The sequence below is a fragment of the Phocoena sinus genome, chromosome X (genome assembly GCF_008692025.1).
Source record: "Phocoena sinus isolate mPhoSin1 chromosome X, mPhoSin1.pri, whole genome shotgun sequence".
Taxonomy (NCBI): Eukaryota; Metazoa; Chordata; class Mammalia; order Artiodactyla; family Phocoenidae; genus Phocoena; species Phocoena sinus.
The window spans coordinates 66,080,147-66,102,157 of record NC_045784.1 but is presented as its reverse complement, the minus strand read 5'-3'; the positions used below and the strand labels follow the sequence as shown (position 1 = coordinate 66,102,157).

The 22,011-nt window shown below is 37.3% G+C and overlaps 1 protein-coding gene across 23 annotated transcripts in view; it reads left to right on the top strand.

The window, feature by feature from the left end:
* ATRX (ATRX chromatin remodeler) overlaps positions 1-22,011 on the top strand; it is a 247,227-nt gene that overhangs the window by 49,125 nt on the left and 176,091 nt on the right. For all 23 annotated transcript variants that reach the window (XM_032619125.1, XM_032619133.1, XM_032619134.1 and 20 more), the window contains one exon: positions 3,858-3,970. In XM_032619125.1, the coding sequence (XP_032475016.1) occupies positions 3,858-3,970 (113 nt within the window). The remainder of the gene's footprint in view (positions 1-3,857; positions 3,971-22,011) is intronic.

Genomic DNA, 22,011 nt, shown 5'->3' with positions numbered 1-22,011 from the left:
CGGCAGGCAGACTCTCAACCACTGTGCCACCAAGGAAGCCCCTAATGTTTTAATGTGCATTCTTTTGATGATTAGTGAGGTCGGTGTGCTTTTTCTCCCATTTTTTTTGGTTACACAGTTATATTCCCTTTTTAAAAAATTTTTTGTCTTTTATTCATTTATCTACTAGGAATTTAGTATTGTTATTATTTTTTGGCCATGCCACATGGCATGCGGGATCTTAGTTCCCCCACCGGGGTCAAACCCGTGCCCTCTGCAGTGGAAGCATGGAGTCCTAACCACTTGACTGCCAGGGAATTCCCAGTATTATTTAGTATAATAAGAATCTTTATCTCTTTATTTTCAGATGAGTTTGCCTATTAAATTTTGGTTATGTTTTTGGAGGTTGCATGCAGAAGTTTTATTTCTTATGTAAAGTTTTATTACTTACATACATTCTTTTTTTTTTTTTTTTGCGGTACGTGGGCCTCTCATTGTGGCCTCTCCCGTTGCGGAGCACAGGCTCCGGACGCGCAGGCTCAGCGGCCATGGCTCACGGGCCCATCCGCTCCGCGGCATGTGGGATCTTCCCAGACCGGGGCACCAACCCGTGTCCCCTGCATCGGCAGGCGGACTCTCAAACACTGCGTCACCAGGGAAGCCCTACTTACATACATTCTTGAATTCCTTCCTCTATTTTGCATTTTCCGTTGAGGTGAAATTCACATAAAATAAAATTAACCATTTAAACCATTTGTATATGATTTAGTTTTTAAAGTTTTTACTAAATTCACAATATTGTACAATTGTCACCACTTTCTAATTCTAGAATATTTTCATTGCCCCCAAAAGATAACTTATACCACCCAATTTCCCCCTTCCTTTATCCCCTGGCACCCACTAATCTACTTTCTGCCTCTGTGGATTTGCCTACTTGGACATTTTACATATATAAATGGAATCATCCAATATGTAGGAATTTGTGTCTGCATTTTTTTTTTTCAGTACGCAAGCCTCTCACTGTTGTGGCCTCTCCCGTTGCGGAGTACAGGCTCCAGACGCGCAGGCTCAGTGGCCATGGCTCACGGGCCCAGCCGCTTTGCGGCATGTGGGATCTTCCTGGACCGGGGCACGAACCCCTGTCCCCTGCATCGGCAGGCGGACTCTCAACCACTGCGCCACCAGGGAAGCCCTGTGTCTGCATTGTTTAGCACAAAGTTTCCAATGTTCATCCGTGCTTAGTATAGATGAATAGTTCATTCCTTTTAATTGGGGTATAATATCCCATTGTCTCTTCATCAGTTGATGGATATTTGGGTACTTTTCACTTTTTGGCTGTTATGAATATTGCTGCTATGAACTTTTGTGTTGTTTTTTGAGTGTGGGCATATGTTTTCATTCTCTTGGGTATATATCTAGGAGTCGAATTGCTGGGTTATTTGGTAACTCTGTGTTTAACTTTTTGAATTACTACTAAAATCTTTTTTATACTGACTGTCCCATTTTACATTCCCACCAGCAGTGTACGTAAGTTCCAATTTCTTTCCATCCTTGCCAACCCTTATTTTTTAAAAAATTATGATCATATCCATTCTAAAGAGTGTAAAATAGTATCTCATTGTGGTTTTGATTTGTATTTTGCTCTAATGATTAATAATCTTGAGCATTTTTTCATGTGCTTCCTATTTGTGTATATTCTTAGAATTGTATATCTAACTTCTGTTTTTTATCGAGGTATAGTTGACTTACAAAGTTGTGTTGATTTCTGCTGCACAGCAAAGTGATTCAGTTATGAATATATATACATTCTTTTTTAAAAATATTCTTTCCCATTATGGTCTATCATAGGATATTGAATATAGTTCTCTGTGCTGTACAGTAGGACCTTGTTATTTATTCATTCTATATATAAAATCTTACATCTGCTACCCCCAACCTCCCACGCTATCCCTCCCCCAACCCCCTCCCCCTTGACAACCACCAGTCTGCTCTCTATGTCTGTGATTCTGTTTTTGTTTCATACATAGGTTCATTTATGTCATATTTTAGATTCCACATATGTGATATCATGTGGTATTTGTCTTTCTCTTCCTGAGTTACTTCACTTAGTATGGTGATCTATAGTTGCATGCGTGTTGCTGCAAATGGCATGATTTTGTTCTTTTTATGGCTAAGTAGTATTTCATTGTATATATGTACCACATCTTCTTTATCCATTCATCTGTCGGTGGACATTTAGGTTGTTTCCATGTTTTGGCTGTTCTGAATAGTGCTGCTATGAACATAGGGGTGCATGTATCTTTTTGAATTATAGTTTTGTCTGGATATATGCCCAAGAGTAGGATTGCTGGATCATATGGTAATTCTATTTTAGCTTTCTGAGGAACCTCCATACTGTTTTCCACAGTGGCTACACCAACTTATATTCCTACCAACAGTGTAGGAGGGTTCCCTTTTCTCCACACCCTCTCCATCATTTGTTATTTGTAGACTTTTTAATGGTGGCCATGCTGACTGGTATGAGGTGGTACTGCATTGTAGTTTTGATTTACATTTCTCTAATAATTAGCGATGTTGAGCATCTTTTCATGTGCCTGCTGGCCATCTGTATGTCTTCTTTAGAGAAATGTCTATTTAGGTCTTTTGCCCGTTTTTCAGTTGGGTTGTTTGGTGTTTTGTTGTTGAGTTGTTGTATATCTAAGTTCTTTAAAACCCATTTCAAATTGGATTTGCCGTTTTACTGTTTAATTGTAAGAATTCTTTACATTATTAAAAGGGTATATATTTTATAAAAGGATTATTTTATTATTTATTATTATTATTATTATTTTTTTGCGGTACACGGGCCTCTCACTGTTGTGGCCTCTCCCGTTGTGGAGCACAGGCTCCAGACGCACAGGCTCAGCAGCCATGGCTCACGGGCCCAGCCGCTCCGCGGCATGTGGGATCTTCCCGGACCGGGGCACGAACCTGTGTCTCCTGCATCGGCAGGCGGCCTCTCAACCCCTGCGCCACCAGGGAAGCCCTAAACTTTTAATTTTTTATAACCTTGTTTGTTGGATTACAGATACACTTATTATGTAACTTAATAGGATATGCTATGATAATTTAGTTATATAAATATTTCCATGGGAATCTGTGAGCTCTTCTAGGTCCTGTTCTATTCATCTTAGTGTTGGTCATTTATACATTTATTCTGTTCTAAGCAGAAAGTAGAATAATAAACAAAAGAACTACTGAAGGCTTCCAGAGACTAAGTGCTCAGGAAATATATTTGATAAATTACTGGATTATTATTTTAAATGATGTAAAGCAAAATCTCATACTACCAGCATTTTCCTTGATTAGTACTTTTTAATTTATTTTATTTAAGTATAGTTATTTTACAGTCTTGTGTTAATTTCTGTTGTACAGCAAAGTGATTCAGTTATACATATATGTATATAGATGCATTCTTTTTCATTTTCTTTTCTATTATGGTTTATCACAGTTCTTGAATTATACTTTTTTAAAAAAAATTAATTTTATATTGGAGCATCATTGATTAACAATGTGTTAGTTTCAGGTGTACAGCAAAGTGATTCAGGTATACATATATGCATATATATACATTCTTTTTCATATTCTTTTCCATTATGGTTTATCACAGTCCTTGAATTATACTTTGATTGTAGATAAGTGTACAGGTAGATTTTGTTACTCATGTTTTCATATCCTCAGTGAAATAAAGAAAATTCATTTTCTTTAATTCTTATTTTAAGTATGCATTCTTTCAGACCACTTACAGTGTAGATATATTTTCAGTTTGTTAAACTTTATATTTAATTTAATATATGACCTGGTAAGTTAGGATATTCTTAAAATTTTTATTTTGACAGTGAAAGCAAGTTGAATACATTGGTGCAGAAGCTTCATGACTTTCTGGCACACTCATCAGAAGAATCTGAAGAAACAAGTTCTCCTCCAAGACTTGTGATGAACCAAAGCACAGGTAAATTGAAAAAGGATGTGTAACATCTTCTAGTCTATTTTCCATTTATTTTTGAGCAGGTGCAGTTATTAAAGTCTTTAATAGCCCCTGTGTATCTAGTAGTTAGATAATATCTGATACTTGAGATTTTAATTCAGATAAGTAAAAAGTATAAGGTTTTATGGTTATAGGTGCTTAGAGAAGCATATACGTAGGGTTTTGTGTGTAATAGAAATGTTTTATAGAGGTGGGTGATGAGGTTATCTGTTTAAAATAGATAGTATTAGAAGTTGTAGGAATAGTACAGAAATATATTATCCTAGAAGTTATTCATGTATTATGAGTTACATTTTTATATTGTTTGATAACTTCTTTGAGTAGATTTGGTACATAAATTTTTTTTAATGAAAAACAACATCTCCTCTCTACCTCCATTTTTCCTTTTTAAAAGTATCTTGTATCATATATGATGATTACCATCATTTGTTTTGAGGTTTTTAAGGGTAGCCACATATATAAGAGGTGAATACACACACACACACACACACTCACACGTACTTGCACACAAACACAATATGTACAAAAAGGGTGAAGAGTGGTAGATCACAGTGAAAAGTTCAGCCATATGTGTAATTAGATTACCAGAAGGAGAAAAGAGAGAGTGGGTCAGAAGCTGAGTTTGATGAGATGAGATATTCACTGAGCATTTTCTTTTTTTTGTTTAAAGATTTATTTATTATTTACTTATTTTATTTATTTTTGGCTGTGTTGGGACTTAGTTGTGGTGTGCCGTCTCTTTCATTGTGGTGCTCAGGCTTCTTTCTAGCTGTGGCGTGAGGATTTTCTCTTCTCAGGGCTCTGTAGTTTGCAGCATGCAGGCTCTCTTGTTGAGGTGCGCAGGCTCTCTTGTTGAGGTGCGCAGCTCTCTTGTTGAGGTGCGCAAGCTCAGTAGTTGTGGCGCACAGGCTTAGTTGCCCCATGGCATGTGGGATCTTAGCTCCCTGACCAGGGATCGAACCTGCATCCCCTGCATTGTAAGGTGGGTTCTTTACCACCAGACCACCAGAGAAGTCCCTCGCTGAGCATTTTATAAAAGTGAAGAAAGACATCAAGCTGTAGATTCATGAAACACTATGAACCCCACGCAGGATAAATAGAAAACTACAACTATGAATATCATAATTAAACTCCTAAAGAACGAAAACAAAGAGAACAATCTTAGGAGCAGCCAGAGGAAAAATGTCTTTGCTTTTTGAATGTTGAATGTTTCTGAACAACAGTAACACTGATAGCTCATTTGACGGCAGGAATTTTAGAAGCTGGATGATGAAGAAATGATTTATTTAAAGTGAGAAATGAAAATAATTGCCAGCGTCAAAGTTTTCTCAGTGAAAACATCTTTGAAAAGTGAAGGTGGAGTAAAGATAAAAAGTGAGAACTTGATGTCAGCACACCGACACTAGAGGAAATAGTAAAGGGTTTTCTTAAATGAGAAGGAAAATAATTCGAAATGGTGACACCAAAATACAGGAAGTTACAAATAACAATGGAAGGGATAAATAGGTGAATAAAATGAAATATGTACTTTTATCTAATCCACAGTCCGTAGTCTTAATTCATAAATTGCCCCAACAGTGTTTTCATAGGTAACTTCCGCCCCCTGCAAGTACAGCATCCAGTTGAAGATGCCACATTGTAAATAGTTATTTGGTCTTTAGCCTTTTCATATCTGATACAAGCTGGAACCATAACATTTTTCAAATGTACAGATGTATTATTTTGGTGGTTGTCTCTCAATGTGGATTTGTCTGATCAGTTATAATTAGATTGGGAGTTTTAATTTTTGGCAGGATTGCCATGTAAGTGGCATTATGTTCTTGTCCGTACATCATATCACAAGGCACGTGATGTAATCTCCCCGTTTATTGGTGATGTTAACTTAGGTTACTTGGTTATGGTTGTTTTTCTAAGTTAAGCCACTGCAAAGGTATGATTTATTCCTTTGTAACTAATTTGTTGAAGATTACTTTGAAATTAACTTAGGTTTTTTTTTTTTCTTTTTTTTTTGCGGCACGCAGGCCTGTCACTGCTGTGGCCTCTCCTGTTGCGGAGCACAGGCTCCGGACGCGCAGGCTCAGCGGCCATGGCTCAGCGGCCATGGCTCACAGGCCCAGCCGCTCCACGGCATGTGGGATCCTCCCAGACCGGGGCACAAACCCGTGTCCCCTGCATCGGCAGGCAGACCCTCAACCACTGCGCCACCAGGGAAGCCCCCTTAGGTATTCTTTTCATCATCAGAAGTGAGCTTTTATGGTTTCTTACTGCAAATTACCACAAACTTGGCATCTTAAAACAACCCAGATTATTTATTTATTTATGGCTGCATTGGGTCTTCGTTGCTGCACGTGGGCTTTCTCCAGTTGTGGCAAGCGGGGTCTACTCTTCGTTGTGGTGTGCAGGCTTCTCATTGCAGTGGCTTCCCTTGTTGCGGAGCACGGACTCTAGGACTCTGGGTGTGCGGGCTTCACTAGTTGTGGCATGTGGGCTCAGTTGTTGTGGCTTGCGGACTCTAGAGCGCAGGTTGAGTAGTTGTGGCACATGGGCTTAGTTGCTCTGCAGCATGTGGGGTCTTCCTGGAACAGGGATCAAACCTGCATCCCCCACATTGGCAGGTGGATTCTTAACCACTGTACCACCAGGGAAGTCCCAACCCAAATTTATTATCTCATAGTTCTGTAGGTTTGGAGTCTAGGTGGATTTTGATGAGCTCTGCTAAGGGAATCACAAGGTCTAAGTCAAAGTGACAGTAAGACTATGTTCCTTTCTGGAGACTCTGTGGAAAAATCCATTTCCATGCTCATTCAGGTTGTTGGCAGAATTCAGTTCATTGTGGTTGTAGGCTTGAGGTCCCCATTTCTTGCTGACTATTGGCCAGGATCCTCTCAGCTCCTTAATTTCCTCTCACATGGCCCCCTCCATCTACAAAGACATCAAAAACATGTGTCTTCCTCATGCTTTGAATTTCTCTGACTTATCCTTTTGCTTCTCTGCACCTTCTGCACGAGCTGGAGTCAGTTTTCTACTTTAAAGGTCTCATGTGATTAGACTAGACCCCCTCCTTCTCATCACTTCCCAATGAGCTCCCATTTTTAAGGTCAACTGTGCCACTTTACATAGCAAAACCATGGGAGTGTTATTTCCTCACGTTCACAGGTTCTCAAGATTCGGGATCATGAAATCTTGGGGACCATTCCTAGAAATTCTGCCTACACCACATCCATTCACGATTCTTGTGGCTCAATGATATGTTACTATGATGGGTTCAAAATCATGATGTTCTGATCTATCATTCCTCCTATGTTTTAGTTGGCATATTACTATAAGGGAGAAGTTTACATTTCTACGCTCTGTATTCATTTGTTTATATTAGTATATACTAATTTTTTTCTTTTTCCATGAACATTTTCTTACTGTCATTATTTTAATATCCAAATTGTACTAGTATTGGCTAGTGGGAACCCCTTTTGTATGGCTCCTGCAGACCTTTTCACAAGTCTTCATCAACCTTGAGCACTTTCTTACTTTCTGCTCTCACAAGATGTTCATTATTTACTTTGCACTGTCCCTTCCCCAGCCCTGGAATCAGTTATTTCTCCAAGGAGTTCTGATTCCTTTTAGTGGGATATGGTATTTAGAAAGCAATATCTGGGTGTATGATGTGCTTATTGCCGCCAGGATGTCTGCTTCCAGGCTTTTTAGCAGAGAAAGCCAGTATATGTGTTATGTTTTCATGCACTGATATTGATACTTTTAATTTTACTTTGGACTACAGACATCATTCTAGTCTTCCTCTTTTTGTATTTTAACTTCTTACTGCAACAGAAAGGTGGCTCCCATTATCCTCAGTTTATGTACTCAGTTGATCAGTCTTCATTGTATCCACGTGGTTTCAAATTTGCAAACCAAATCATCACAATAAAGAAACCTAACTAGTGTTAAATATTTGTTTAAAGTTCCTTTTGTCTTTAGAATGAAATCATAGTGTCACAGTTCTACATTCAGTAGTTAGTTGGGGAGTTCTGCTTCTGGTAGTGGCAGAGTAGCTCTGTATGGATAAACAGATATCTCTCACAGATACCAATTATTAATTCTGGCCAAAACACTGAACACAATGATGTGAGGAAACTGAACAGTGACACAAAGCAGACACAAATTGGAGTAGGGTCAACCCATGGAAGAAAGAAGTATTAATGGCTGAATTCCCAATTGTTAAGCCTTTTTTCCTTAGGAAAGGTGCCAGTTAGCTCCATCAGTGGAATTTAAGACTTGGATAGCTCTGTCCTTCTGGATATGCTGTTTGAGCTTGCAACCCCACTACTTCTGATAGCCTTCTTGCGACTAAGGTTGAACCAGCATAAAACTCAGCATTTGGTCCAAGGTGGTGGTGTAGGAAGACCCTGATCTCACCCCTCCCCACAGACACACCGAATCTACAGCTACGTAAAGAGTGATGCCTCTTGCAGAAGAACTGAGGTCTGATTAAACAGCTTCTCCACAACAAATGATACAAGGACCACATAGAGATTGGTAGGAGACACAGAGAGAGAGTATTGATGGGAGCCCCACTTCAGTGTGGTGTACTGCCGTGGCGAGGGATATCACTAAGGGGCCTGTGTACAGACCTGCCTCCCCTGGGGCAGAGAGAAAAAACAGTGGTTTAAAGGGGATCTAGACTGTACATGAAGGAAATCCACTTACTAACCCTAGAGTGTCTGCTAAATGGGCAGAGAACTGCTGGAACTATCTCCAATGTTGAAGGTGCTAGAGAGCACCATTTTTTGTGTTCCTCCTTTACCTTGATAGCACAAGTGGGAACATAGTCCACGTTCTCTAGCTGGCCTTCCAAGGCCACCTCAGCATACCTCTGGCCCACACAAGCTATAGGCGTCCTACCAAGGCAGCCTGAGTATACAGTGCCCCAGGACCCCCCGGCTCATGACTTATTAGGCTCCAGCCGGCTTGCCAAAGCTGCCTGGCACACGCAGACTACACAGGGGATGCTCTTAACTGAGCTTATGCCTTCAAGACCGGGAGAGGTACCTGTTTTGCCTGATGTATAGAAAGAAACACAAAGTCAAACAAAATGGGGACAGAGGAATATGTTCCAAGTGAAAGAACAAGGTAAAACTGCAGAAAAAAATCTTAATGAAGTGGAAATAAGTAATTTGCCTGATAAAGAATTCAAAGAAATGGTCATAAAGATGCTTACCAAACTAGGTAGAAGAATGGAGGAACACAGTGAGAACTTCAACAAAGAGAAAATGTAAAAAAGAAACAGTCAGAACTGAAGAACACAATATTGGAAAATACAGTAGAGGAAATTAACAGCAGAGTAGTTGATACAGTAGAACACATCAGTGATTTGGAAGACAGAATAGTGGAAACCACCCAATCAGAACAGGAAAAAAGAAGAATTTTAGAAAATGAGAGTTTAAGGGATCTCTGGGGGGCTTCCCTGGTGGCGCAGTGGTTGAGAGTCTGCCTGCCGATGCAGGGGACATGGGTTCATGCCCCAGTCCGTGAGGATCCCACATGCCGCGGAGCGGCTGGGCCTGTGAGCCATGGCCACCGAGCCTGCGCGTCCAGAGCCTGTGCTCGAGGCCACAACAGTGAGAGGCCCGCGTACTGCAAAAAAAAAAAAAAAAAAAAAAAAAAAAAAGATCTCTGGGACATCAGGAGTACTAATATTCTCATAGTAGGGGTAGGGGTCTCAGATGGAGAAGAGAGAGAGAAAGGGACAAAAAATTTACTTAAAGAAATAATGTCTGAAAACTTCCCTAGTCTGGGAGAGGAAACAGACATCTAGGTACAAGAATCACAGAGTCCCAAACAAGGTGAACCCAAGGAGATCCACACCAAACATGTAAGTAAAATGGCAAAAGATAAAGTGAGAATTTTATGGGCAGCAGGAGAAAAACGACTAATCATATACAAGGAAAATCCCATAAAATTATTAGCTGATTTTTCAGCAGAAACTCTGCAAGCCAGAAGGGGGTGGCATGATATATTTAAAGTACTGAAAGTAAAGAAACTTCCAACCAAGAATACTCTACCTGGCAAGGTTATCATTCAGAATTGAAGGAGAGATGGAGTTTCCCAGACAAGCAAAACCTAAAGGAGTTCAGCACCACTAAAATGGCCTTACAAGAAATGTTAAAACGTATTCTTAGGTGGAAAAGAAAAGGCAATAGTTATAAGAAAATATATGAAAGAAAAAATTCTCACTGGTAAAGGTAAATATATAGTAAATCAGCCAGTTACAAAGCTAGTAGGAAGGTTAAAAGACAAAAAGTAGTAAAATCAACTATAACTACAATAAGTAGCTAAGGGATACACAAAGTATAAAGTTGTAAAATATCATGTCAGAAACAAAATGTTGGGGGGGTAGTAAAAATGTAGTACTTTCAGAATATATTTGAACTTAAGCAACTGTCAGCCTAAATTAAATCGGTGTGTGTGTATGTGTGCGCACGTATCAACCTGATGGTAGCTGCAAACCCAAAACCTACAATAGATAAACAAAAAATAAAGGAGCCCAAACATAAAGAAAATCATCAAACTACAAGGGAAGAGACTTCCCTGGTGGTCCAGTGTTTAAGAATCTGCCTTCCAACACAGGGGACGTGGGTTTGATCCCTGGTCAGGGAACTAAGATGCCACATGCCACGGGGCAGCTAAGTCTGCGTGCTGCAACTACTGAGCCTGTGTGCCGCAACTAGAGAGCCCACACGCCACAACTAGAGAGAAGCCCGTGTGCCGCAGCTAAGACCCGAGGCAGCCAAAAAATAAATTAATAAAATATTTAAAAAAAAACTACAAGGGAAGAAACCAAGAGAAGAAAGGAATAGAGAATAACAATAAAAACAAGCAGAAAATAATTAACAAAATGGCAATAAGTAAATCCTTATCAATAACCACTTTAAATATAAATTGACTAAATGCTCCAATCAAAATAGAGATGGCTGAATGGATTAAAAAGCAAGACCCATTTATATGCTGCCTACAAGAGACTCACTTCAGATCTAAAGACAAACAGAGTGATACTGAAGGGATTGAAAAAGGTATTCAATGAAAAAGGAAACGAAAAGAAAGCAGGGGTACTAAACAAAATGCTACAAAACCAATGTATCAACGAAGAAGTCAAAGAGGAAATTAAAAAATACCTTGAGACACATGAAAATGGAAACACAACTTTCCAGAATCTATGGGATGCAGCAAAAGCAGTTCCAAGAGGGAAGATTATAGTGATACAGGCCAACTTCAAGAAAAAAGAAAAATCTCAAATTAAAAAAAATGTAGCTTTACATTTAAAGGGTCTAGAAAAAGAAGAACAGAACGAGGCCTGACTTAGTAAAAGGAAGGAAATAATAAAGGTCAGATTGGAAATAATGCAACTGATAGCTCGTCTTCTTCCTCTTAACAGGGTCTTTTGCAGAGTGAAAGTTTTAAATTTTGAGGAAGTCTAATTTATAGATTTCCTTTTGAGGATCATGCTTTTCTTACATATAAAGGAGCTAGAAAAAGAAGAGCAAACAAAACCCAAAGTTAGTAGAAGGAAATAAACCATAAAGATCAGGGCAGAAATAAATGAAATAGAGACTAAAAAATAATAGAAAAGATCAATGAAACTATGAGCTAGTTTTCTTTTTGAAAATGTAAACAAAATTGAAAAACCTTAAGTCAGACTCATCATGAAAAAAAGAGAGTCCAAATAAATAAAATGAGAAAGGAAAGAGGAAAAGTAACAACTTATACGACATCAATGCAATGAATCCTAAGAGACTATTGTGCCAACAAATTGGACAACATCGAAGAAATGGATAAATTCCTAGAAACTTAACAATTTTCAAGACTGAATCATGGAGAAATACAAAATCTGAACAGACTGATTACTAATGAAATTCAATTAGTGATCAAAAAACTTCCAACAAACAAAAGTTGAAGAGCAGTTGGCTTCATAGGTGAATTCTATCAAACATTTAAAGAAAAATTAATAGTTATCAATATTGTAATAACTTAGTATGGTGACAGATGATAACTAGACTTGTAGGGGTGGTCATTTTGTAACCTGTAAAATATTGAATCACTATGTTGTGCACCTAAAACTAATATATTAAGTTAATTATTTTTCATTTAAAAGAGTTGAATGGAAACCTGCATTCTTGATGAGGCATAAAGGAATTTAGGGAGACCACAGTAGGTTTAGTAAAATGAGAGGGGAGATCCCACCTAGAAGAGAGCTACAGTTTGGGAGCTCTGGAACCTGCAAAAACTCTTGCCATATCTGGTTGATTCACAAGTGCAGCCCAGATTCTAGGTAGCCCAGTTAGGGCTAAAAGAACAGAATAAAGCTTTCAGCTGCTTACACTAGAGGGTTTATATTTTGGGGTTTGATTTCAGGTAAGTTGACTATCCACTTTTAACAAAAATAACAACTGTAACAGCATGCAGTGTTTTCACTGTATCTTTAAAAATGTCCAGTACCCAATCTGAAATAAAAAGAGGAAATTGTGACTCATGTTCAAAAGGAAAGGCAAGCAGTAGAGACAATCCACATATGTCTCAAATGTTAAAATTAGCAAACAATATTAAAGCAGCTATTGCAACTATGCTTTAGTATAATAAAGCAAATACATTTATGTTGAATGGACAGGTAAGAAATCTCAGTACAAACGTAGAAAATGTAAAAAAGAACCAATTTGAAATTCTAGAACTGAAAAATAAATTTCTGAATAACAAATCATTGTTTGTACTTAACAGGAGATTAGAGATAGCTGTAGTAGTGTCAGTAAATTTGATGATAGTCTAATAGAAATTATCCAAAATGAGAATAGAAAACATTGAAAAATAAAAAGTGTGCAGAACACTTGCTCTTCAGATCCTTTCCCCAATAAATCTGTGTAGTTATCCACCAAATACATGTAAAGAATAGGAATGTTTAATGATAGAGAAAAAAATGTTGATAGAAACTCTCAGTTGGCCCAGTGTTTTGTAGTTAGCCATATACTAATCTTGCACATACTTTGATACATTTTTACCTTCTTACTTCATTTTTGTGGTGCTATTTTACATTCCCTGGTTTTTAAATTTCAGATTCCAATTGTTCATTGCAGGAATTCAGTTATGTTTTTTATGTCGACCTTGTATCCTGTGAACTTGCTCTAGGTAGCTTCTTTTTCATCTTTTAGATTTATTGAAATTTTCTACCTAATCTGGTTGTCTGCAAATAGGGTCATGTTTATTTCTTCCATTCCATCTCTTTGCCTTTTAATTCCTTTTCTTGCCTCATGCTGGGTAGGACTTTCTGTATTTTCCATTATTACGTTGAAGAAGAATGATGATATCAGACATCTTGGTGTTTCTGATGTTAGTAGGAAAGCGTTCAGCTCTTTCACCATTAAGTATGATGGTTACTGTATAAGATTTTTGTAAATAGTCTGTCAAGTAGAGGAAGTTCCCCTCCCCTAGTTTTCTGAGTTTTTTCCCTAAAGTGGTATTTTTATTGAGATGGATGTAGATTCATATGCAGTTGTAACACACACACAGCTCTTACACACTTTTCCCAGTTTCTCACAATAGCAACATTCTACAGAAGTATAACATATTGTCAGCTAACCATGTTATTGATATCTACCAATCTGATTTAGATTTCCTCAGTTTTACTTGTACTTTTGTGTTTTTGTTAAGTCCTATACAGTTTGATTACCTTGAGTTGATTCATGTATCCACCACCACAGTCAACATGCAGATTCCTTCTCTTGCCCTTTTATAATCATGCTCAACTCCCTACCCCTACTCCTACCTGTGCCTAACACCTGGAAATCACTAATTTGTCCTCCATTTCTAAATTGTTTTTCATTTTAAACATGTTCTATAAATGGAATCCTATAGTATATGACATTTGGGGATTGGGTTTTTTCACTTAGCATAATTCCCTTGGGATTCAGCCAGGTTGTTGCATGTGTCAATAGTTCTCTCCTTTTTATTGCAATGTGTAGTTTTCTATGGTATGGATGTACCACAGTTTAACCATTTACCCATTAAGGGACATCTGGGATGATCCCAGATTTGGGCTGTTACAAATAAAGCTGCTGGTAAACATTAGTGTACAGGTTTTTGTGTCAACATAAGTTTTCATTTCTCTGGGACAAATACCCAGGAGTGCAGTTGTTGTGTCATAGGATGGTTGCATGTTTTGTTTTTTTTTAAGGACACTCCTAAATTGTTTTCCAGGGTGGCTATACCATTTTATATTCTCACAGCAATGTAAGAAGGATCAATTTCTCTGCATCCTCTCCAGCATTTGGTTTTACCACTATTTTAAAAAAAATTTAGACATTCTGATAGATACATAATGATATCTCAGTGTGGTTTTAATTTGCATTTCCCTAATGACTACTAAAACTTTTAACACCATTATTGATATATAATTTACTTACCATACAATTCACCAGTTTAAAGTGTACAATTCAGTAGTTTTTAGTATGTTCACAAATACATGAAGCCGTCACCACAGTAAATTTTATAATGTTATTATCACTTGAAAAAGAAACTCTGTACTCTTTAGATATCACCCCCTACCCCCAGCCTTAAGCAACCACTAATCTACTTTCTTGTCTTTATAGATTTCCCTATTTCAGACTTTCTTATGAATGGCATTCTATTACATGTGGTTCTTTGTGACTGGCTTCTTTCACTTAGTATAATGTGTTTAAGGTGTATTTATGTTGTAGTGCATATTAGTACTTCATTTCTTTTTATGACCAAATAACATTCCTTTATATGGATATACCACATTTGTTTGATTTGTTGATGGACAATAACATCTTGTTTCTACCTTTTGGCTATTATGAATAATGCTACTATAAACATTTGTGAACAAGTTTGTGTGTGGCCATATATTTTCATTTCTCTTAGGAGTGGAATTGCTGAGTTATATGGTAACTCTGTTAAATCCTTTGAGGAAATATCAAACTGTTTCCCAAAGTGGCTACACCATTGCACATTCCCTCCAGCAGTGTATGAGGATTCTGATTTCTCTGCATCCTTGCCAACAGTAGTTGTTATCTTTTTAATTTTAGCCATCGTAGTACATGTGAAGTCGTGTCTTATTATGGTTTTGGTTTTCATTTTGCCTAATGGTTAATGATGTTGAGCATCTCTTCATGTGCTTATTGGTAGTTTGTATATATTCCTTAGAGAATTATCTATTTAGATTCTTTGCTCATTTTTAATTGGGTGTTTATCTTTTTATCATTGATTTGTAAGAATTCTTTATATATTCTAGACTTTTATTATGATAAAATTACACAATATAAAATTTACTATTTTAACCAATTTTAAGTATACAGTTCTATGGCATTAAGTACATTCACACTGTTGTGTAACCATCACTACCATCCATCTCCAGAACTTTTTCATCTTCTCTACCTGAAACTCTGTACCCATTAAAATCACTAACTTCCCAATCCCCTTTACCCCCAGTCCCTGGCAACCACTATTCTATGTTCTTTCTCTATGAATATGACTACTTTAGGAACCTCATATAAGTGGGGTCATACGGTATTTGTCCTTTTGTGTCTGGCTTATTTTACTTGGCATAATGTCTTCAAGGTTAATCAGTGTTGTAGCATGTATCAAAATTTTCTTCCCTTTTAAGGCTGAATAGCATTCTGTTGTGTATATGTATGTATTTCTTTAATTTTCTTGATGATGTCCTTTGAAGCACAAATGTTTTTAGTTTTGATAAAGTCCAGCGTATCTATTTTTATTCTTGTTGCTCATACTTACGGTGTCATGTCTAAGGATCTATTTCTAAATCTGGGGTCACAAAGATTTACCCCAATATTTTCTTCAAAGAGTTTTATAGTTTAGGCTCTTATGTTTAGGTTTTTAATGATGCATTTAGAGTTAATTTTTGTATGTGGTGTAAGGCAGGTCTCCAACTTAACTTTTTGCGTGTGGATACACAGTTGTGCCATACTGTTTGTTGAAAAGACTATTCTCTCCCTTTTGAATGGTCTTGGCATGCTGTTGGAAATCAGTTGACCATAGATATATGGGTTTATTTCTGAACTTTGATTTTTCGACTGATTTTTATATCTGTTCTTTTGCCTGTAGTACACTGTACTGATTATAGTTGTTTTACACTAAGTTTTAGAATCTTGAAGTGCGAGTCTTCCTATTTTGTTTTTCCTTTTGAAGGTTGTTTTGACTATTCTGGGTCCATTTTAATTCTACATGAATTTTAGAATGAGCTTGTCAATTTCTACAAAGAAGTCAAGTGAGATTCTGACAGGGATTGCCTTTTTTAAAAAATTGTAGATCAATTTGTGGAGTATTGCCATCTTAATGTTGTCTTCTATTTCATGACCATGCAGTGTTTTACCACTGATTTAAGTCTTTAATTTCTTTCAATGATGTTTTGTAGTTTTCAGAGTATAAGTTTTTAACTTCTCTTGTTAAATTTATTCCTAAGCATTTTATTCTTTTTGATGGTATTATAAATGGATTGTTTTCTTTATTTTCAGATCATTCTTTGCAAGTGTACAGAAATACAGTTGACTTCTGTATATTGTTCTCACATCCTTCAACCTTTCTGAACTCATTTACTAGTTGTAATATTTTTAATGGATTTCTTGAGACTTTCTCTATTCAAGATAATGTCTCCAAAGACAGTTTTACTTCTTCCTTTTCAGTCTGGCTGCCTTTTATTTCTTTACTCTTGCTTACTTGCTCTGGCTAGAATCTCCATTACAATGTTAAATGGAAGTGGCAAGAGAGGATTTCCTTCTCGTATTCTGATCTTAGAGCAAAAGCATTCAGTCTTTTACCATTAAGTATGATGTTACCTGTGGGTATTTTGTAGCTTGTTGTGGAAGTTCCCTTTATTAAGAGTTTTAAAAATAAATTATATTCTTTAGAGCAGTTTTAGGTACACAGAAAAATTGAGTGGAACGTACAGAAATTTCCTATTATGTGTCCACACACATGCACAGCCTCCCCCACTGTAAACATCCTGCACCACAGTTGTACATCTGTTACAGTTGATGAACCTACAGTGAGTGACAAGTCATTAAAACCCATAGCTTGCATTGGATTTCACTCTTGATGTTGTACATTCTGGGGATTTTGACAAATGTATAATGACATCTATCTATCATTATAGTATCATACAGGTTAGTTTCACTGTGAAACCGTACACCTCAGATTGGGACTTGAACTCAATCGCACCTCAGATGGGACTAAAACCCAGTTGTGCCTCAGATGGGACTTGAACCTGCAACCTCTGGCTTAGGAGGGGACTCAAACCCTCCCAAGCTGAAACTGCACACCTGGTCTCAGGACTCAGTGAAGCTCAGATTTTTATGTCTCAGCACAGAAGGAATTCAGCGCGAGGCAAAGTGACAGGCAAGAAGTAGATTTATTAATGTAAGATGCATGTGAAGTATACAAGCAGGCAGGCAAGAGGGCTGTGCCCTGAGAACTAAGTTGGCTACATTTTTACAATCAAAGGAAAAGTGGGAAAGGAGAGAAGACCACCTTCTTCCTCTTCCTTTGTAAAGATGTTGCAGGAAAATGGGGTGCAAGAGGATGGTCATGTTCCAGGTCTTGGGTGAGTTCCTGGGATGTGCTGCCAAGTGAAGGTCCCTGGCTTCGTGCAGGAAAGAATTCAAGAGTGAGCCATAGTGAAGTGAAAGTAGGTTTATTGAGCGAGATACACATTCAGTAGGCAGAATGCGATTCATCTCAGAAGGTGAGAGAGCAGCCCTGGGAGCTACACAATCCATAAGGTGTGGGCCACCTCAGAAGTAGAGAGGCCCTGGGGTGTGTTTATTTTTTATGGGTTTGGTAATTTCATAGGCTAATGAGTAAGAGGTTTATTCCAACTATTTTGGGGAAGGGGCGGGGATTTCCAGGAATTGAGTCACTGCCTACTTTTTGGCCTTTTATAATTAGCCTAGGAACTGTCATGGTGCCTTGTGGGTGTGTCATTTAGCATGCTAATGTATTACAGTGAGTGTATAACAAGGCTTAAGGTCTACTGGAAGTCGAATCTTCCACCATCTTGGGCCTACTTGGTTCTAACCAGTTTTTGTCGTATCCTCAATGGCTCTCATTCTTTTAATGGTTGTGCTCTGCCACCCTCCCTCCTGTCTCAAGTGCACTAAAAATCCTCTGTTCCATCTATCCATCCTTCCCCCCTGTCCCCGCCCCCAAATCCATGGCAACCATTGATCTTTTTCTGTCTCCATAGTTTTGTCTTTTCCAGAACGTCATATAGTTGGAATCGTACAGTATGTAATCTTTTCAGATTGGCTTTTTTCACATAGTAATATACAATACATTTAAAGTTCCTTCATGTCTTCTCATGGCTTGGTAGCTCATTTCTTTTTAGAGCTGAATATTATTCCATTGATTGGATGTAACACAGTTTATCCAATTCACCTTTTGAAGGATATCTTGGTTGCTTCCAAATTCTGACAATTATGGGAAAAAAGCTACTTACGAAGGTGTTTTCTTTTTTTTTTTAAGGTTTTCAAAATAACATTTATTTCTTAAAAGTTAACATGTGCATAACAGGAAACCAAAGAACACAAGAAGCAAAAAACAAAGTCATCCTCCATCACAAGCAGTTTACCATTTGATGTGTCCTTCTAGGTCTCGTTTGTGTATTTAAACACAACTAAGCATCCATTTTTATGTAATTAAGATCATACAGTTATGTATCATGCTTTTTCACACATCATGAATATTTACCATTTCAAAGTTATGAGTATTTTGATAACCAAAAATACACTACACCAACTCAATCTGGAAGGAAAAAAATGTAATCCTTTTTTGGCGACAAAAACTTCAGAAAAGACAAAAATGGCAACAGGCCTCTAGATAAAGATATTGGCAGAGTTATGATTAAAATACTACATTCCCTTAACGTTCAATTAAAATTGAGACATAAAGCAACAGCGTACCCAAAGTATAATGCTTTTAAGAGGATTCATTATCTGATCTAAACTATTAAAGTATTAGCAAGGAGGTATGTTTCCACTGAATTACTTAACAATGTATTCCTATAGTACAGCTAAGAGATGCACACACATCAATGGTTATCATCAAAATATAAAAAGGAACACATCCACGTACTTCCCTCCCTTTTATACTCCCTTCTGCCCCTCTGCTGCCAACCTAATGAACAAGTCCTGGTGTACATTTCTCAGATGGTTTAACAATTCCATGTCCAAGATGCTACTTTTTTACCAATTATAACAAAGATATTTACAATTGGTTAATTCACTAGCTCTACTTTTTATCATACATTGTCACCTCAGGACTCCTAAAAAGCCTAGATGTTGCAAAATAATGAATGAACCTTGTCCATAGTAAGCATTGGTACTTTACAAAAATGCACATTTAGACCTATGGTTATAACCTAAAACTGTCTTCTAGATATGGAGATAATAGCTAAGAGCCCTTCCCTTCACCCTTCCTCTTACCCCTTCTCCAGCATATCAGCAACTAAGTACAGGACTATATCTAGCTCCAAGAGGTGGATTAACATAGATGCTCCCAGAAGACACAGCCCTTCCTAAAAACCAACAAAAGGGCATTTATTAAGGGGTTATTTTACTACCTTTACTTTTAATATACTTTGGGCATTAGGACTTGCTTATTCTTTGATACACAGCAATATTAACTAAAACACACAAATAGAACAATGGTTAGACAATCTGAACTTGTCTAAAGACTCATGGGCACAGATCCCTTCTCTGTACTTCCTTCCTGTCCACTCCCGCCTCCCCACCACCCAGTGAATAGCTTACTCTACAAGACTCAAGTTTAACAATTTCCACTCCACAATACAACCATTCCTATGAATTAACAGAAAAAAAAACTTAAAAGGTGTTACTTTTAACTCTCTATTTTCAACATATGTTGTGTACTTTTACACATCTAGAAAGATTAGATGTTTCAAATACAGATTTAAGTTTGTCCACTATGTATACACGTAGTAGCACTGAAGAAACTGCACACAAAGGCTATAGTCACAAAGTGTCTCCTAAACAGGAACACTCTGGCCTAGAAGCTTCCCCTTCTCATCTCTATCAACCCAGTGGACAAGAATAATAAGCAACTGTAATGCTTAGAGGGGATTTTAACAATTTTACTTCCTCCAGTTGTTTTCAGAAGTCTTTCCTATGAATTTTAACACGAAGTGTACACAATGTATTTATCGGCTATTTTTGTCATACACTGGCAACCTCTTTAACATCTAGGAAGACTAGATGTTGTAAATTTGGACCCTCTGTCCTTTATGTACACTATGTACACAGCCAAGTAAAACAAAATGCAGAGACACACCAGACAATGGTTAGTCTTGGTATAAAGCCCTTTACACTTTCTTCTTTCTCCCTGAACCAGCACAAATAAAATAATGTGTACTGCTCAGAGATGTGGTTTGATCATTTTGATCACTCCATTTCTAAAAGACAGTATTTCATATGAATTTTAACAAAAGGATATATCTACAAAATATGTTACTTCACTACCTCTACTTTTAACATACTTTGTGCACTTCTAAACATCTAGAAAGACTAGATGTTTCAAATAAGGACTAAAGTTTGTCCACTGTATACACAGTAGTGTTGAATAAACTACACACATGTAACAATGGTTAGGTCTGAAAGTGTCTTCTACATAGGAACATTCTAATCTAGAACACTTCATTTCTCCCAGTACCTCCTTTCTGCCGTCCATCCAACATTGGGCAAGTACAGGCACAGGTGTCACTTAGATGTAATTTACAATTTCACTTCCAAAGGCCCTTTTCAGAAGACGGCCTTTCAATGAATTTTAACACAAAGTGTACAAAATGTGTTAGTTTACTAACTCTACTTTTGTCATACATTGGCAACCTCTTTAATATCTAGAGACTAGATATTATAAAATTGGGACCCATTGGTCCAGTATATACAAAATATATACAGTAAAGTTAAACAAAATGCATGTAACATATAGAGCAATGGATAAGTTGAAATGTTCTAGTACCTGCTAGCAAAACATCTTTTGCAGTCTTCCCTCCCACCTCCCTAAACCCAATGAACAAGCACAGAGTATACTGTTCAGAGAGGAGGTTTAACAATTCCATTTCCAAAGACAGTGTTTCCCATCAGTTTTTAAAAGCTATTTACAAGAAGCATTATTCTACTAAAACTACTTTTAAATACATCAAGCACTTCTAAACATCTAGAAAGAATAGATATTTCATATAAAAACTTACTTGTCCACTATGTACACAGCACTGTTAAATAAAATTGCACACATGTAACAATGGTTATAATCTGAGGTATCTTCTAAATATGACCATTTTGGCCTGAACCATTTCCTCCCTCACTTCCTTCTCTCCACCGCCAATCCAGTGGACAAGTACATGCATATGTAATGCTTAGAGGTGGCTGAACAAATTCATATCCAAAAGTCACTTACAGAAGACAAGCTTTCCTATGAATTTCAATAAAGTATACAAAATGTGCTAATTTTACTACTTTGTCATACACTGGCAACCCCTTTAACATCTAGAGACTAGATGTTGCAAAACTAGGACTCAGTTTGTCCATTATATACACTATATACACAGCAAAACAAAATGAACATACAAAAAATGGTTTTGTCTGAAAATGTCCTGGTATGAACACACTAGCATATTACCTTTTGCAATTCTTTCCCTCCCTCCTCCAAACCACTAAACAAGTATAGACAATAGTATACTGCTCAGACAGGTGGTTTAACATTCCCAAAGACAGTACTTCCTGTGAATTTTAGCAAAAAGATGTTTACAAAGTGATATTTTACTACCTCTACATTTAACATACGTTGGGCACTTCTAAACATCTAGATGGACTAGATGTTTCAAATAAGGACTTAATTTGTCCACTATATACAGAGCAGTACTGAATGAACTGCACACATGTAACAGTTATAATCTGAAACTGTCTTCAAAATAC